A 16,956-nucleotide genomic window follows, 5' to 3' on the forward strand; every position below is an offset into this window, starting at 1 on the left:
AAGTTAGTCTATTTCCATGATGAGTATGCCTTCCGATTAATTATTATTGTTGGCTGCAGCTACTCAATTTTTTTTCATATATTTTAAATCATGTGTAGTTGTACATTCTAAACTAAAAGATTTAACTTAATTAAACACGAACCTTTGCTTACATATGTTTACAATGCATGTAAGCGCCTTTCATATCAATAAGCTATAAATAGCGATGTTCAGAAGTAGTAAGAGAAAAAATATGGACGATGAGGGAGAAGAGACGAGGCATGATGGCAGTTGGGGTTATTTCAGGAGGACCTTGGGAAACCACAAGGTCGTTAGAGCCCACTTTAAAGAAGAACGAGTCTATATGTCCATATTTATAAATAGGGAGGAAAAGAAAAGAGTTGTAGAGAGGGATCGGTAATGGAGAAATTAAAATTATTTTGTAAATATGATTGGCTGTAGAAGACATTTACATTTTATATTTACTTTTAAATGACTATTCATCGATGTGAAAGAGATTTAGTCTGCCGAGTCAATTATCGGAATTCGAGAAGAAATTGGTTAGTAAAAAAATTCCTTTTAAAAGTGACCTCATACCGCTGCCACCTTCTATATCAAGCTATTTGAAACGGCAATTTATACATTCCAAAAGTAGGAATTATAACCCAAGAAACAAAACATCTATTTAACACACATCAACCCCGGATCACTCGACCTGTGTAATCCCATTCCAAAGTTACAAATTAACATAAAAACCAATCCCAAACTATTCCAATCAGATTTGACCAGAATAAACTATCCAACGACAGTTCTAAAACTGGAAATATTGTCTGAAAAGCATAAAAATTATCTAAAAATGTATACAGACGCATCTAAAGATAAAAACAAAGTTGCAGTCGGGATATATGATGTCCAATATAACCAGGATACATCGATAAACCTCCCCACCAAGTTTAGCATATACAGTGCTGAATTATACGGTGTCGTTGAAGCTTTCAAAATAGCAAACAGAAAATATAAGAATACAAAAGTCCTAATTCTAACAGATTCCGCTTCCGTATGCAATTCACTCAAAAACATACATCGACAACATATTTCATCTTACCCAATAAATAACATAATAGAAGAAGTTTATAGTTCATCAAATAACAAATTTAAAGTCCAATGGGTTCCAGTTCATATGGGTTTGTATGACAATGAGCGAGCTGATAATATAGCAAAACGGTCTTTGGGGAGATTGGAAAATGCGAAACTTGCCTTTACAGGAAATTTTTAGATTGATGAAAAAAATACTTTATTAGTGAATGGCTGGATAGGTATGCCTGGGAGTCAAATTCGAAAGGTAAAGATCATTTCACTACCCAACCTAACGTCTCTCCACGCCTGTGGTTCTTTAACTCTTATGTTAAGTAAAAGAGAAAAGTCTTACAACATTAAGAATTAACCATGGCCGTACAAATCGCGGCTTGGCACTAATTACAGTTGAAAAAAATGATAAATGTGCGATATGCAACTCCATCGAGGACCCATTACACATTATGCTAAATTGCAGTAGATATGATAAATACAGGAACAAATCTAGATAGGGCTACTATTCAGTAGTGCAAATTTATGGCACAATTCACAGTTTATTTTAAAAATTAAATAAATAATAATTTACATCCTAATCTCCATTCTACATAACAGGGGGCAGTGTAGGACTCCAACAGGAGTCTTGGGCCGACGAAAGAAAGAGAAAAAAAAAATATCGGTATTTTAACGTTACCAATATGCAGTTTGCTTATACATTAAAAATTTAGTTCTCTGGCATAATTGATTTCTCAAAGCTTAAAGCAGTTTATATAAGAGGACGCCACTTCATTGTTGGAATAGATTCTTTCTTAGTAATCCTTAGGGATAAGTGGAGGTTGGTAGCGGGGCCATAGGCGACATAATATAGTCTCCCTTCGTTAGCCCGGGGGATTGAGAGGTAAGGAATACTCCCCCAACAGGAAGATAGTATCCGAGAGCCCCATTAAATTATAATTTCGTCTATAATCTAAGTCATTTATTTAATTTTTCAAAGATGCCTGGGTGATCGTGCTCCTCGACTTACCTTCTCCTCCCTGCGAATCTCTGGTGGGAATAATTCTAGCGCTCATCCCTTACTCCTGAAACTTCCTCTTATTCCTTCCCGCAGACGATTATGGTTTTTCCTCTGTACCAGTAGTCTGCGGGAGGGTCCCGCAACACATATATTTGTGAAAATTTATTGATAGAACAATTCATTAATTATCTTTTCTGATATTTAGGTGTCAGCTTAAAGGTTTTAACTAACAAATTAACTCTGAAAGTGACTCAAAATACACTTTAAAGCAACCTAATTTTCAAATATTTTCCGAAGGAGACCCCATCTCTACCTCAATTTCCGGCTTAGTGGTCCGGAGTCTTGTATGTGTTGCTATAGATAAGCCTAGGTTTAAAAAAAATAAATAAAGGCTAAGTAATTCTAGCAAATTTATTTCTAACACCTACAAAAATTAAATTTTCAAATTACTCATTTATTATACATGTTCTGGAAGACCATAGCATCTTATTTCAAAGATAATAAAATTCTATACAATACAAAACTAAAATCAACTAAAACTTTTATACTTAAAATCCGTGTATATTTTGTAAATGTCAACCTGCTTTATAATAAAAGTGGGCTGCTTTATATCTGCGGCATTGCACTTATTGACTTGTTGATCAGTGTGTCGACATTACCTATATAAAGAAGTATAAATTATTAGTTAAGATTCTCCTTAGGACATAGATGTGTAGTAAGACTATTCCTCAAAAAATTCTCAATTAATAAGTAATTCTCTTCAAGTCAATTTAAAAAAAAAAATTAATGCCTATAAAAATAGTGTATTAATAACTTGAAATGGTGCATCTTCTAGGAGATAATCATTTGAAAGACTATGGAATTTACTACAATACAAAACTAGGATTATAGATCCATGTGTATTTTTCAAATATTTAGAAAGGTTTGTAGCTATAAAAAATCGACATTTTTTACGATAAATAACGTAAATAATAATACAATGGATAACATTGTTGGTAGAAAGAAAGTTAAATTAAATTTAATTTGTCTAAAATTGTATTTAAAAAAAAAAAAAATTATGCATTAAAAAGCATTCCCGGAGCTTGTATTAAATAAAACTATTAAAATTTCCTCGGGTAGTAAATTATCACATTCCTTGCTTAGAATAAAGCTCCTAGATAACTTGATGACTCCCATACTTTGCATCCGAATCAAAAGATATCTAATACAGAGAAAAAAAAAATCATCCAACCTGAACACAAGTGTGTGAAGAGTGGATGCGGAGACGAGAGCCATTATGTTGGTGGTTAGCTACTGTCGATCTCTCACGTACATTGAAGCTTACTTGTATTTGTTCACATCTGCATATTATAACAGCACGTCAAACTACGAACGCTTAAAAAGTACCTGTTTACATCGGGACCTGCTCGTGCTGTACTGCTGGTACCCCGATTGTATTTTTAAATTTTATTAAGTTAAGTTAGTGTGGAACAAAGAGGTGTGTTGAAAATGTGAGACTTTTCTGTCCATTAATATCATGCATGTATTTTCTTATTGTTTATTAGTTAATTCCCTGGAGGGACTGCGGTAACGTCTTCTAGTCGCTTTCCTCGTCAAGGTGTGCGATGGGCGATATGGTGAAAACCATGTGTCTTCGCCTGGTGCCAGAAATAACGTATTTCTTCCTTAGTGGCTGGCCAGCGTGTCCTCGACTCTGGCGTGATGGTAAGGGCGGGCCAGGTCCTAGCTTTCATGGTGCTTAGGGTGGGGCGGCATTGTAGTCGCAACGTCTTCGGAGTCTTCCGGTGTCCGCGGCAAGGGGTGGCATCAGAAAATTCGGATTATGTAAATCTGACGGTACCCATAATCAAAAAATTTAAAACTGGAACTTTTGGGCTTTACCGAAATGAACACGTGTATTGAAATAGGCAACAATCTGGAGTGTTTAGATGCCTGGCGACATTAAGAACAGAACATTAAGTATTAGAAGAAAATTGAATTTGTAGCCCTTTCACAGAGAATTTCCTTTAATTAAAGAAATTTATTGCAGAATGCAATATCATTCAGAACAGGTTATCCTTTCTTTAATCTCATTGTTGATCATCCATTCTCTTTCAAGAAAGCTCTCAGGCATTTTTTTCTTTAACCTATTATTGGGATTTAACCTAACTAAGCAGCAATAGTTTGCGTACTTAATCTAAACTAAAATAAATTAGTGATAAATACCTTTATCACTAAATATGGCATTTAAGATATTTTCTGTAATAAAAAATAATTTATTTTAGAGAGAGAGAGAGAGAGAGAGAGAGAGAGAGAGAGAGAGAGAGAGGGGGGGGGGAGCTGGAGGTGTGGTCAATGGAGAGAAAAAAATTATGATTTGTATCATAGGTATCTAACCTATAAAAATTTTCTTTATATACATAATGTGCTGAATTTATGGAGGAGCTTGATTTTGAATTAAAATATGTTCGACCTGATGAAGTCTATGTCAATAAAAAAATAATAAAAGCATAGTCTTTGATGTCATTTATGAGATTTGTTTTAATAATAAAAGCCAATTAACCCTTGAATGTAAACATCATACATGGAGACACCTAAATATGAATTCCCTCCTTGCTTTATTTACTCAGAACAACTTATTCTGACTAACAAAAGTATTTATGAATTGATCCACTGTTTATAGTAACTATTTCCTTGAGCTTTCCAAAACTTTAAATTTTGTTGCAGCCTCAAGGCTTTGCTTCTTGAGCAACAACTTTGGGAAATTATATAGTTTTAGTATTATGATGTTGCTATTTCATTCTCACAATGATCATCCCAAAATCAGCTTCTTTTGTCATTTTGTGAATGAATTGGTTAAGTGGGGAGCTTCAGTATTGTAGTTTTCTGAGGATGCTCCCAAAGCTTCAAGATTGATTGGCTCAGTAGTCATCACAGCTCAGCGAATAACATATGTTTTTTTGAGGGCATTGATGCAGCTCTTCGATAATATTTTGGTTATATACATGCAATAATCCATTTTCGCTTCTTGAAGAAGTTATTTGTTTGAAAGAAAACATTGAATCTTTTTAGAGCAATGACATAAATAGGGGTTCTTTTGTATATCAAACATAAATGAAATGATTTATAGATTAAAAAAGAAAATTTATAGAAGACAATTTGTATCCCAGAAAAATGATTAATAATCTGTGGTGTAGTGATGGTAAAAATCAGGATAAGAACAATAGAAGTAACACAAGGGATATTTTGAATTATAAAAATAAAAAATATATCAAAGAGACAGAACAGTAAAGGATGGGATGGAAGCAATAGAAAAACCAAAGCAGCAGGAGGCCATTACAGTTTTTTTTTTTAATTTAATATTTAATAGTTTAAATAAAACTATAGAAAATATTCAAAATTGCAGCAAAGAATTCCAAGCCATTCAAAATGTAGTAGTAATTCAGAATTATATAATGTAGTAAAATAAAATATAAATAATTGGTAAACATAGGAAGGTGTACTAAAATTAAAAAGCATGATACATAAGATTAAACAATACAGGGGTTTAGCTGGATGGTCAGTCAGTATTCTCTGGGCTTCTGACAGTGACAAAAATTAAAAAAAAGGAACTCTTCCACTTCTTGAGAAGAATTTTAAACTATGATGAACCCATTAATTCTTAATCTTTCATCCTTAACAATCCCTGATAATCCTCCGAGGCGTCTGAAAAGAAGATGGCCACGAGACCTTCTAGTTTAAATTAATGTTTGAAGTACCACCAATGAGTGGTTCCTTCCCAACATTTTCAAGTGTATATGAAACATACTACATATTTACCTATTGTATTATTTTGTACAGTTGTAAATTACAATAAATAAATAATTAAAAAAAAAAAAACTATGACGACAATAAAATAAGTTTTTGCTAGAAATGTGTTTTGGATAACAAGAGTGGATATAAAGAATGTTACTACAGTCATTAAGAAAAAAAACAACAGGTATTGTGATGGTTTTATATAGATTAAATAATAAGGTTTTGTAACAGTTATTAGTTACATTTGATGTTCTTATAGAATATCCTGAGGCTGAGGGAATATCCCACAATTTTGGAAAATACTATGTAAGTGAAAGAATACAATAAACGATAGTTCATTAATGGAAGATTATTATCTTTGTATAAGAAAATTACAATTTTTTATTTGTTCCAATTTATTTGGTTGGTCTGTTGGTAGGGTATGTGTTATTAAAAAACAAGTATATCTTTAAAATATAATAATTGTATTTTATCCTAATTTAGTCTAGATAATACAATATACATTTATTAATTTTTTTTTATAGGGGATTTGGTATGGCACATAGTAGTGTACTTGGAAATGGTAACAAGAGTCTGAATACACCTTATCCGCCTAACCATCCACTCAGTGGTTCTAAACATCTCTGCAGTATATGTGGCGACAGAGCCTCAGGAAAGCATTATGGAGTTTACAGGTTTGTTCAATTATTGTAATAGAATGAAGTACTTATAATGTTTATTGAGAACCTTAGTACAAAATAATTGTTAAGGTAGTATCATTTGAGATGAGGCAGATTTTATGACAAAAGAAATCTAGGTTCAAGCCACACTGGAGGGCACTAGTTGTGAATGACAAAATACATTACTAGGCAACAAGGGCTGGGTTAAGTCACTGCTCTACTAGTCACTATTAGTCTCCTCTAGTTTGGCCTTAGCCTTCAGGTTACTGTGTAAGTAATAATGAATTATATTTTTTTAATACTTAAAAATAGACTGTTTTACTGTTATAATCATTTATAAAAAACAATTACAAACAAATATTACAATAATTAATTTATTTAAATTTTATCAGATATGTCAGAAAAGATCACTCAGAAAGAAAAATTCAAAAAACTTGCTAAATTTTTATCATATAAAAAACCATCTGATACAATTTTATCATTATATGAAGAGAATTAAATTTGTTGAAAATTCATGGGATAAATATTTATTATTTTTTCCCCATATTTAATGTTGTATTCTTAATTATGCCTTTGAAGTTGGAAATAAAGTTAGTGTAGTCCTCAGGATAAAACATTTGGAGACCTTTGTTGATTTATCAACAAGCTGGTTCTGGTTTTTAATAAAATCTTTGGTAAGACATCTATTAGTAAGTACGCAAAAAAGGGTTGCAGTAGGGCTGTTGTCTTGATCCTCAAATACTGCTACTATTCTTAAAGGATTTGTTGTTACTAGTGAATAGAACTATAGTTGGGCAAATATTATTCGATTGACGAGAGACGAATACTTTTTTATTCGTGAATTTTCTACTCGAATAATCAATTATTCGTACAAAAACATTAACCATCCGAATTTTTTTTGTTTTCATCATTTAAAAGGAATGATCAATTATTCGGGCAAAACAATTCGAATAACCATTTGAATACTTTTGTATTCGTAAATTTTATGGACAAATAATCTCTTATTCGAAAAAATTAAATGATTAACCATTCGAATACATTCGTATTCGTATAAATAATATGCCGTGAGACTGCATTTTTTTGTCTTACAGGCCTGTGGCGGTACATAGATATATTTTATGATCGCGTATAGACTAATTTTAAGTTTTCTGATTCCCAATATATTAGAGCCCTCTTAGATGTTTCTTAGCACACGGAAAAGGAAAATGCTATCGATTTTAAGGTCGCGTATCGATTTATTTTAACTTTTCTGATTTCTAACATAGGCCCCTCTATAAGTTTTGAGGAATGCAGAATATGAAAATTATATCGATATGATATCATTATTATTCGATAGCATTTTCATATTCTACATATTCCGAAACATATAAAGGGACTCTAAAGGGGCCTCTACATGTTGGCCATGGCGAACTCAGACATGCGCGAGCATGTGGATGGCTGGCTTGGCTGGGCTGGTACGCCTAGAGGGGTTCATGAGAGCGTTCGTGTAGCATCTCCACCATTGTTCTTTGTCTAGTGCAACTGAGAGCTGTTAGGAGGTTGTAGTTACTTTTTATAATAAGTTTGATATTTAATCTAATTTATTTATATTTAATTTTCTTTTTGTAATAAAAATAATATAATCCCAGTGTAATGGCTGAAACCACGTGTACGTCCGCCATGCTTGCCTCTCTGAATAACACTGACATGTGGATGGTCCGCTCTTTGTTTACCAAGCATTTGTACTCGCCTCCGATTCGCGGTGAGCGGCCAACATGTGGGTTCGCCTTAACATGTCTATACTAATATAAGCCTCCATCGTAGTAACATAAAGTGAGATAATTATTATTCTCATATATGTCTCATTTAGTGGTAAAGATTTCATCTCACTATAAACTTTGATAACTAGTAATTCCGAAACAAACTTCATCCAATTTAAAAAAAAAAAGTTTAATAACTTTTTCTAGGTACATCTTAAGGGAATTTTCTAAGTTAGAAAAAGTTACATAGGTATCTTACAAAATGATGGTTAAGGTGAAATTTATTTAGAATGATGTGTTGAGTTATTCTAATTTATTTTTGGATTTACAAGGTATCAAAGCTTAAGGAATGTTTCATTTATTAATTTAACATTCTCCATTTTTGTTTTCAGCTGCGAAGGTTGTAAAGGTTTTTTCAAGAGGACAGTGCGTAAAGACTTATCCTATGCTTGCCGTGAAGACAAACAGTGTTTGGTAGATAAGCGTCAAAGGAACAGGTGCCAATATTGCAGATATCAAAAATGTTTATCGATGGGAATGAAAAGGGAAGCAGTTCAGGTATCCTGATTTTTCTAGTAATTATTATATTTTTCTATAGACAAATGTAATTTTTTTTAATATAATTATGTAATATATAATTCTGGTTTATATAACTCCACTTAAACAATTCCTAAGATTCTATTCTTTAGAATATCCATCAACTTCTAGTATCCTTTCTCATTTTCTCCCACTTTGACTATGGCTGCTTGGTCTACGGAGGGATATCTGCTGGTCTAGAGTTGAGACTCATGAATTGCTTCATAAGATTTATCTTCAGGTTTTCCAGGTGCTCTCATGTCTCCCACTAGTATACCAAGTTGCAGTACCTCTAACCAACCTCATGAAGGCAATACCTCCTAGGTGTTTTCCTAATCCAAGTCTTTAAAATTTAAAAAAAAAAACCTACCTATGCCCTTACTCTACGATCATCCATCGATTCACTAAGCCCCAGATCCCATCTGATCGATTTATATAGAACTCCCCCCACCTTTAGCAAATCCTTCGTTATATGTGCAATCTCCTTCTGAAATTCTTTTTCTATCTCTATTCGCCAACTCTCATCCATTCTTTCCTTTAAACAGCACCTATTCTTCATCTTCTACATAACCAAACCTCCACATCATTGTGAGCAATGTATATAGCTATTATTGATTACTATTATAAATTATAATTTAGCCTAAGGTTTTGATGTAATTTCATTGAGTATATTAAAACTTTTTAAATGTTTGCTAGACAATTAATCTTGAGTACATCATGTATTTATTCTTAAGGGAATAAAATTATTTTTTCATTCATTCATTATTTCTTGAGATTCTAATAATATCTGACTAGAACTTATCTTTTTAGGAAGAAAGACAACGAACGAAGGAAAGAGATCAAAATGAAGTTGAAAGCACCAGCAGCTTTCACACAGATATGCCTGTTGAAAGGATTTTAGAAGCAGAAAGAAGAGTTGATTTTAAAGTGGAACCAATGGTAGAGTACGAGGTATTATTTGTTTAATTAATTTTTAAAATTATTAGAAGTAATGTCTCGTTATATTTTCGATTAGTAAATGTAATTTAATTATTTTTGAACTAGAAGTAAAGAATATTGTTTCTAAATTTTATTTAGAATTGCTGTAATAGTCCAGCATCCATCATTTATATCAACAGTATTTACTTTTCAAAAAGCTGAAGTAATCTTTGATCGATACATTCTCTAAATCTTTTATTTGTTCAATTATTTATATATGTATACTCAATTACCCATTTTTAATATGCTTCAGAATGCCAATACGCTTTTTCAAGCGACTGATAAACAACTGGTTCAGTTGGTTGAATGGGCTAAACAAATACCACATTTTACATCGCTGCCTATCGAAGATCAAGTTCTTCTTCTCAAGGCTGGTAAATATTGTTTGTTACTATTTATCTTTGTTTGTAGTTTACTCAGTAAAGAAAAGTTTCACGACATTCATTATACATAACTTTTTTAAATATATAATTTTTTTAAGTTGTATTGTATTTGGTTTATAAAATTTTGTTTTAGGTTGGAATGAGCTGCTTATTGCAGGTTTTTCTCATCGCTCTATTAGTGTTAAAGATAAAATAGTACTGGGTTCAGGTGTGACTGTTTGTCGAAATACTGCTCATCAAGCTGGTGTTGACACTATCTTTGACAGAGCTCTCACTGAACTAGTTTCAAAGATGAGAGAGATGAAGATGGATAAGGCAGAACTTGGTTGCCTTAGAACCATAATATTATATAATCCAGGCAAGTATCTTTATTAATATTTAATATATTCTTATTTCAAAACTTGAATTAATAACTCCCTGATTCTTCCCTAAAGTTACATTAAGTAATAAAACAACTTAGTTTAACCAAATGGGAAAAATAAGACGATTGGCCCATTCTTGGGAAAGTTTCTTAATTTATTTCCTTATGGTTTTATGATTATTGTGTAAAAATTTCACTGGGTTATCTTGTGCCACTTTTAAAGTAACAACTTTACTTCTTCAGTAAAACTAAAAACAACTGAACCTTTTTTAGCTGATTTTTTTCTAGTTCTCTTGTAGTATCTTTGATATTCATTTATTGATAATGTTGATCAGTTTTACATTCTAAAACAGGAATAGATAAACATTGAATTCAATTTATTTTCAAATTAATTTGTTTATGACATAAATAACACCTTCCATTCAAGTCTTCAATTGTAATATTCAATACAATCATCCCCAGATACCAGGAAGGTAACATCCATTAAGATTTATGAAAATATGAATTCAAATAGATCAAATCTGTTTAAAAAAATATGTGATAAAAGTTACCCATAAAAATAAACCATTTGAGTTTTCAGTGAAAAGCTGAAGTGACCTTAAACCAAACATTTTAGAAAATCGGCCTACAGCTTCATAAAAAGTAAAATTATAACTGAAATTAAAAGCTCATTAAAACATTGTGAAATTAATAAACTTATATGAAATTTCATCTTAGTAATTTTAATAAATACAAAAGTTTGATTAAAATTAAGGAATGTTAGTTACTACTCAATAAACATAATTCTGTTTTTGACACATTTCCTTTCTATTGCTGAACAAAATCAAGTTTAGTCAGTTAAGAATTCTTTTTTTGTCCCTGTTTCCTTTGGTTTTTGCTAAATCAGAGTAATGCGAAATATCATTAAGTGCAATCTATTGTCTTTTCTCAAGTATAAATTTTGTTGAAATTTATATAAAATATCAAAAATCAAATCCATTTAGTTAATTGTTTTCCCTAATGATTGATATTATATATAACAGATGTTCGAGGATTGAGATCAATAGGAGAAGTTGAAACTCTGAGGGAAAAAGTCTATGCAGCACTTGAAGAATATACTAGATCAACCCATCCAGAGGAGCCCGGGCGCTTTGCTAAATTGTTGCTTCGACTGCCTTCTCTGAGGTCTATTGGTCTCAAATGCCTGGAACCTCTCTTCTTCTATAGGGTTCTTCATGACATACCCCTCGACACATTCTTATTACAGATGCTAGAATCATCTGACTTGTCAAACAGGTTGTAGCTTCCTCTAGTTTTGTATTATCAGAGACAGAGATCTCATCATTGCCATATTTCCATTATTTACAAATTTAGTTGTTTGAGACAAATATTTTACTTGTAATTATTATAATTATTTATTTAAACTAAATATGGTTCATCTAGTATAAAGTATTACACATCCAAAATGGTATGCAATGATGATATACATACCAAAATGTTACTAGATGAAAAAATTAAAAATAATATAAACTATTATATTAACTTACGTTATACCACCAACGGATTCATTATGGGAAAGACACATTGATTTTTTGTTTAATTCATGATTTTTGAGAATAGTATATGTCTCTATAAAAAATTGGAACTTAGGTCTTTTAAAGTATAAGTTATCAACACATATGCTAACTAATTTTGTTTGGATTTTGTTGTAAAAAAACATTTTTTTTTTTTTTTAATTTCGTAAGGTAAAAAAACAAAAGTAATTTTAAACAATACCATTTGTTTGAGTAGTTATGGCCTGATGCAAACCATGCACCACCAAGTAAAGGCATTCGAGTTTTCAGTTTTCGGTGTAAGATCCATGCATTTTGTATTCTAGCCTCCAGTTTTCTTAAGAAATATTGGCCACTGCCATTTTTTAGACCTTATAGATGTTGGTAATTGGATACATGGTAAATACTAACAAGCAATAAAAAAAACTGTTATTCTATCAACAGAGCAGAATTTTGCCATTCATTCCATAGCATAAAAAACCTTCAAGGATACATCCATTTGATAGCCATTCCCTATCTGGTCAGCCCTGATTATTAAATAATTTTGGGTTTAAAAGTTACTTATTTACTTTTCTTTAGTTATTTATATGGTCTATTATTTAAATAAATATACATCTGCTGTTTTCAGCAATATTAGGCATACCTGCTGTTTAGTTCCATTAAATATTACTATTATTTACACTAATTTAATAATAAAAATTGTGTTAGCTTCAAGAGAGCAAGTTTTTGCCCTCACCTCTTACCATGTATTTTTGATCAATGCAGTATCTTGGATACTATCTTCTTTTGGGTTACATAAGCATTCTGGATGTTATAATTATGATTCTCCCTGCAACAGTTGTTTGACTTTAATTTTGTTTTTTTATACTTTGAATACGTTGGGCTTGATTTAGTATATTATTTTATTAGTTATTATTACTGTTTAAAAAAAATAATTATAATATGTTTGCTCACCTGCGAGTTTATTATTTGGGAAAGTTTTTATATCAGGTGAATACAAAGCATGTATCATGTTCTATTAATATTATTTTATTTGTTTTATTATTTAAAGCAGAAATACTTAGGGCTCTTCAAATGCCGGATGGTAGTTTTAGTTATTGAGGCATATGGTTTTATTTAGTAAATTTAATATTTACCATCAATAACAATTTCAGTATATTAAATATTGAGAATATATGCTAATTAAATATAATTAGTTTAATTTTCTTTTTTAATTCGATTTGAATCCTAAATCTAACGTTCTGGACATGTGTAGGTGTCTTAGTAACAGAGAAATGGAATTATTTGGAATTAATCAAGTATTTGTTTTAAGAAACAATCTTCCGAAATTGTTTATTTAACAAGTTGAATGCCATGGAATTGTCAGAGAAAAATTTAACATACAGATATAAATGCAATGGATGTCCAATAACCCAAGCTTGCAAAACTATTGGAAAGGGTCCAATTGGTCTCCAAGTAGTACTTATTCCAATTCCAAAGTGGACCCATGGCGAGAAATAAAAGGCAAGAAAATTTGGACGGTCCAGAACTGCTTTGGCACTCAACAGGTTAATAAATTGTCATTTTTCATGAGTATTTTTTATTAGGTGACATATTTTAATTTAAATAATTATATTTAACTCTGTACATTTAATTCAAAACGATAAAAGGGAAGTAATGATATTTTTTTTTTTTAAGTTTGACTCATACAATATTTGATCTACAAATCTAAATATTTACCTGGCAAACTAAATTAATGCCTAATACTTGTAAAACTGACAATATTTATTTAAGACTGAATTGTGTTACTTGGCTAAGGTACATATGTTAATGATTGCTATCAACAGCGTAAAATGTATCTATAAATGATTATTGAACAATGGTGGTTTGTGAGTCCTCATGGTCAATCTGCATGAAACTAATCGATCTACTATATCTGATTAAAATGTGGTAGTTTAATCAAGTGTTATTTGAAAACATTTGAAGACGCTTTCATTTCCTTTTAAGTTTAATTATAACTAACTTTATTTGTGAAAAATTCTATTATTTCCATTTCATTGGGCTTCAAACTGTTTGATATTATCAGTAATCAATTTTCTAATGATTCATATTTGTTTATTTAATATGAAACATTAATAAAATTGATTCTGCCTATATAACTTAACTATAAAACATAATGCTTACTTGCAATAATTATTTATTACAAAACTAGAATAACTTGCTTTTTTATGTAATGTATTCGTAATGAACTAAAGACAAAGTGTAGTGTAAGTACATAAAATGTTTACTTTTATTTTTATTTTAGAGAAAATTACTCGAGTAAAACATAATGATGGTTTTATGTTGTTTAGAATTATATTTTTAGATATCTTTATAATCTTGAAAAAAATGTAATCTAAAAATTATAAGAAAGTTTTAGAACATTAAACTCATGGATAATGGATGTGTTAACCACTGATTTTTTTATATTGATACTTCAATAATCCAAGCAATAATTTGGAAGCACGAGAAATCATTTATAACCCAAATTCTGTTTCTAGTATTGTGTATGCTTGAAAATGGTTAGTTAAAATAACTGTTAGTGGAAGTAGATATTGGTGGTTCCCATGGATCTGCATAGTGATAGTCAGTTCCTGAATCTTAGTTTTATCTTAAAATAAACAGCAAAGTTGTTGGATCTTCAACATTTTGTATATTATAACTGTTTTTTCTTTTTATATCCCTACCATCATCCCATAAATATATTGTTCCTTTTCACTTTAGGTTTTATAACCTATACATTGCTGATGTCAGAACAACACAAGCCATTTGTAAAAAGAAAGAAATATGCATAAGGTTTTATTGCATAATTATAAGAAATGACTAGGCCCTAGAGTATAACACTGGCCTTTCAATTGTTTTTAATTGTGTAATTGTATAAAAGATCTTATAAATTTTTTTTTTTTGGCAGAGGGTGCTGATTTTATTGTTTAAATGTAAATATATTATTTTACATTATTTAAAGAATGACTTTGCACATATTGTAAGTAATTTACATTCGCTTTCCTTACCATTTAAAAAATATGATTGTATATATTTTCTTATGTGTTTGTTTATATAGAAATCTGCTATTATACATATATCAGAAATTTTTATGTTAGTTTTAACTTAATTTTAATTTACTATAATATTTGTTTCACATGTACTATAATTTTTAGCTATTTCCTACTTTTCAGTTTGTTCATTTTGTGTATATCCTATCTTGTTATAAATACATGTTCTATAGTTTCTACTTCGCTTTGTAAACCATGGAATTTAATAGTTTCGAATTGGGGTAATAAATGCATACTAATTAAAATAATTGTGTGTACTGGTTAGTATATTAAATACCATAAAAATAATAAAGCTCACATAAATAAAAATCCTGTTATTTTTTGAGTGCTAACAGATTTTTGCCTAGCTACAAAACTGAAGCTTTTTAATATAAATTATTATGAACTATAATATGTATAAATTACCCGTTTTTGTTGTTAAAAAGTTTGAAGTTTCAGTTATTATTTATAAATGAGGCCTAAAATTGGATTGTGTTGGAAATATTCTATTATAATGATCTATAAAATAAGATATTCATTTTTAGGAAAAAGTATCATATTAAATCAAGGCGATAATATTTTAAATGTTGCATTCAGAACTTTTGTGAGTTTGTACACCGATTACTTTTGTTAATTTGTTTTTTATTTGAAATAATGTAATAGTTATATAAAAGGAGTGTGTTGTTCAAAACCATTGCAATTAGCTATTACCAATTCCATTTCACCTAATTGTTAATAAAATCATTAGGTATATTTAACCCAGAAACAGAGAACTTTCAATGCTTGATAAGTTGAAGAAAATATTTTTTGTAAATCTTTTTGTTTCTTATTGAAATTATTTCTTATACAACTAAATATGTTGAAATAAAAGTGTTTATGAAATTATTTGTGATATGTAAAGGGCTGTATATGCAAATTGCTCTTATATGATTACAGCGAAAATGCATTAATTATTAAGTGTTTCATAAATACAAATAATTAGTATTCATTTATTTTATTTATTTCTTACCTCATTTTCCATCCATTTATTCCTTTAGATAACTGAATATGTGAATTAGAGCAAGTTTGAGATAACATACAGAAAGGATGTTGAATTTCATATAAAACAGATTGCAAAGAATGATAATGAACTCAAAACATGTGAAGAAAAACCAGTTTAAAAAATCCACCCAGTAAATAGATCCGTATAGCTTAGTCCATTTCTATAAGGTTGCGTGATTACCTATATTTCAAGGTTTATTAATAAGTTTTATAATTTTGTTTTCCTCTTATCCTCCTTTTATTATTCAAAAACAAGTACAAACATATTTAACATCCTTTACAAACATATTTAACGTCCTTCTCTTGCCATAGTGTCATTTTAAGATAAGTACGCTGAGACCACTGAAGATGGGTTGTACATTAGTAGCAGTATAACCAAGGATTACATACAATGGGGAGGGACCGCTCAGCTCGTCGTTTCAGACTGCAGGATCTGAAGCCTTTTCCTCAACGAGGATGTCGACCAAGGGGACAGTCCCAGATCTTGGTGATGGGGCGATCCCTCTGAACTCAGAGCTTGAGCTAGCAGAGGCATGAGATGAAGTTCTCCAAAGAACTTGATATGCCTTAAGCTCATGAACTCTGGCACAAAGAGAAGCTCTTCATGACTGTTTCTGGTAACCTGGAAGAAGGTTAGATGCCTTTTCAGATGAACAGATGAGACAGTCTACTACTTCTTCCCTTTCTGGAATGACATGACTATGACGTCGGTGATGGGGACCAGAGGCGGGCAGTTCTCGTCAAATCATACAATGAAAGATCTTAAGCTAACGAGCTTGTAACAATCAGTCAGCAGAG

General features: G+C 30.8%; 1 protein-coding gene across 10 annotated transcripts in view; it reads left to right on the forward strand.

Annotated features, from left to right (window-relative positions):
- The window catches only part of usp (ultraspiracle), a 114,383-nt gene extending 98,278 nt beyond the window's left edge, over positions 1-16,105 (forward strand). For 9 of the 10 annotated variants that reach the window (XM_067045612.1, XM_067045607.1, XM_067045609.1 and 6 more), the window contains 6 exons: positions 6,364-6,513; positions 8,630-8,795; positions 9,624-9,764; positions 10,045-10,165; positions 10,308-10,532; positions 11,558-16,105. In XM_067045612.1, the coding sequence (XP_066901713.1) occupies positions 6,364-6,513; positions 8,630-8,795; positions 9,624-9,764; positions 10,045-10,165; positions 10,308-10,532; positions 11,558-11,817 (1,063 nt within the window). In that variant the 3' untranslated portion in view covers positions 11,818-16,105. The remainder of the gene's footprint in view (positions 1-6,363; positions 6,514-8,629; positions 8,796-9,623; positions 9,765-10,044; positions 10,166-10,307; positions 10,533-11,557) is intronic. The other variant, XR_010842951.1, reaches the window with a different exon arrangement.
- Positions 16,106-16,956: the final 851 nt, after the last annotated feature.

The sequence above is a fragment of the Halyomorpha halys genome, unplaced genomic scaffold (genome assembly GCF_000696795.3).
Source record: "Halyomorpha halys isolate HHAL.00 unplaced genomic scaffold, Hhal_1.1 Scaffold25.1, whole genome shotgun sequence".
Taxonomy (NCBI): domain Eukaryota; kingdom Metazoa; phylum Arthropoda; class Insecta; order Hemiptera; family Pentatomidae; genus Halyomorpha; species Halyomorpha halys.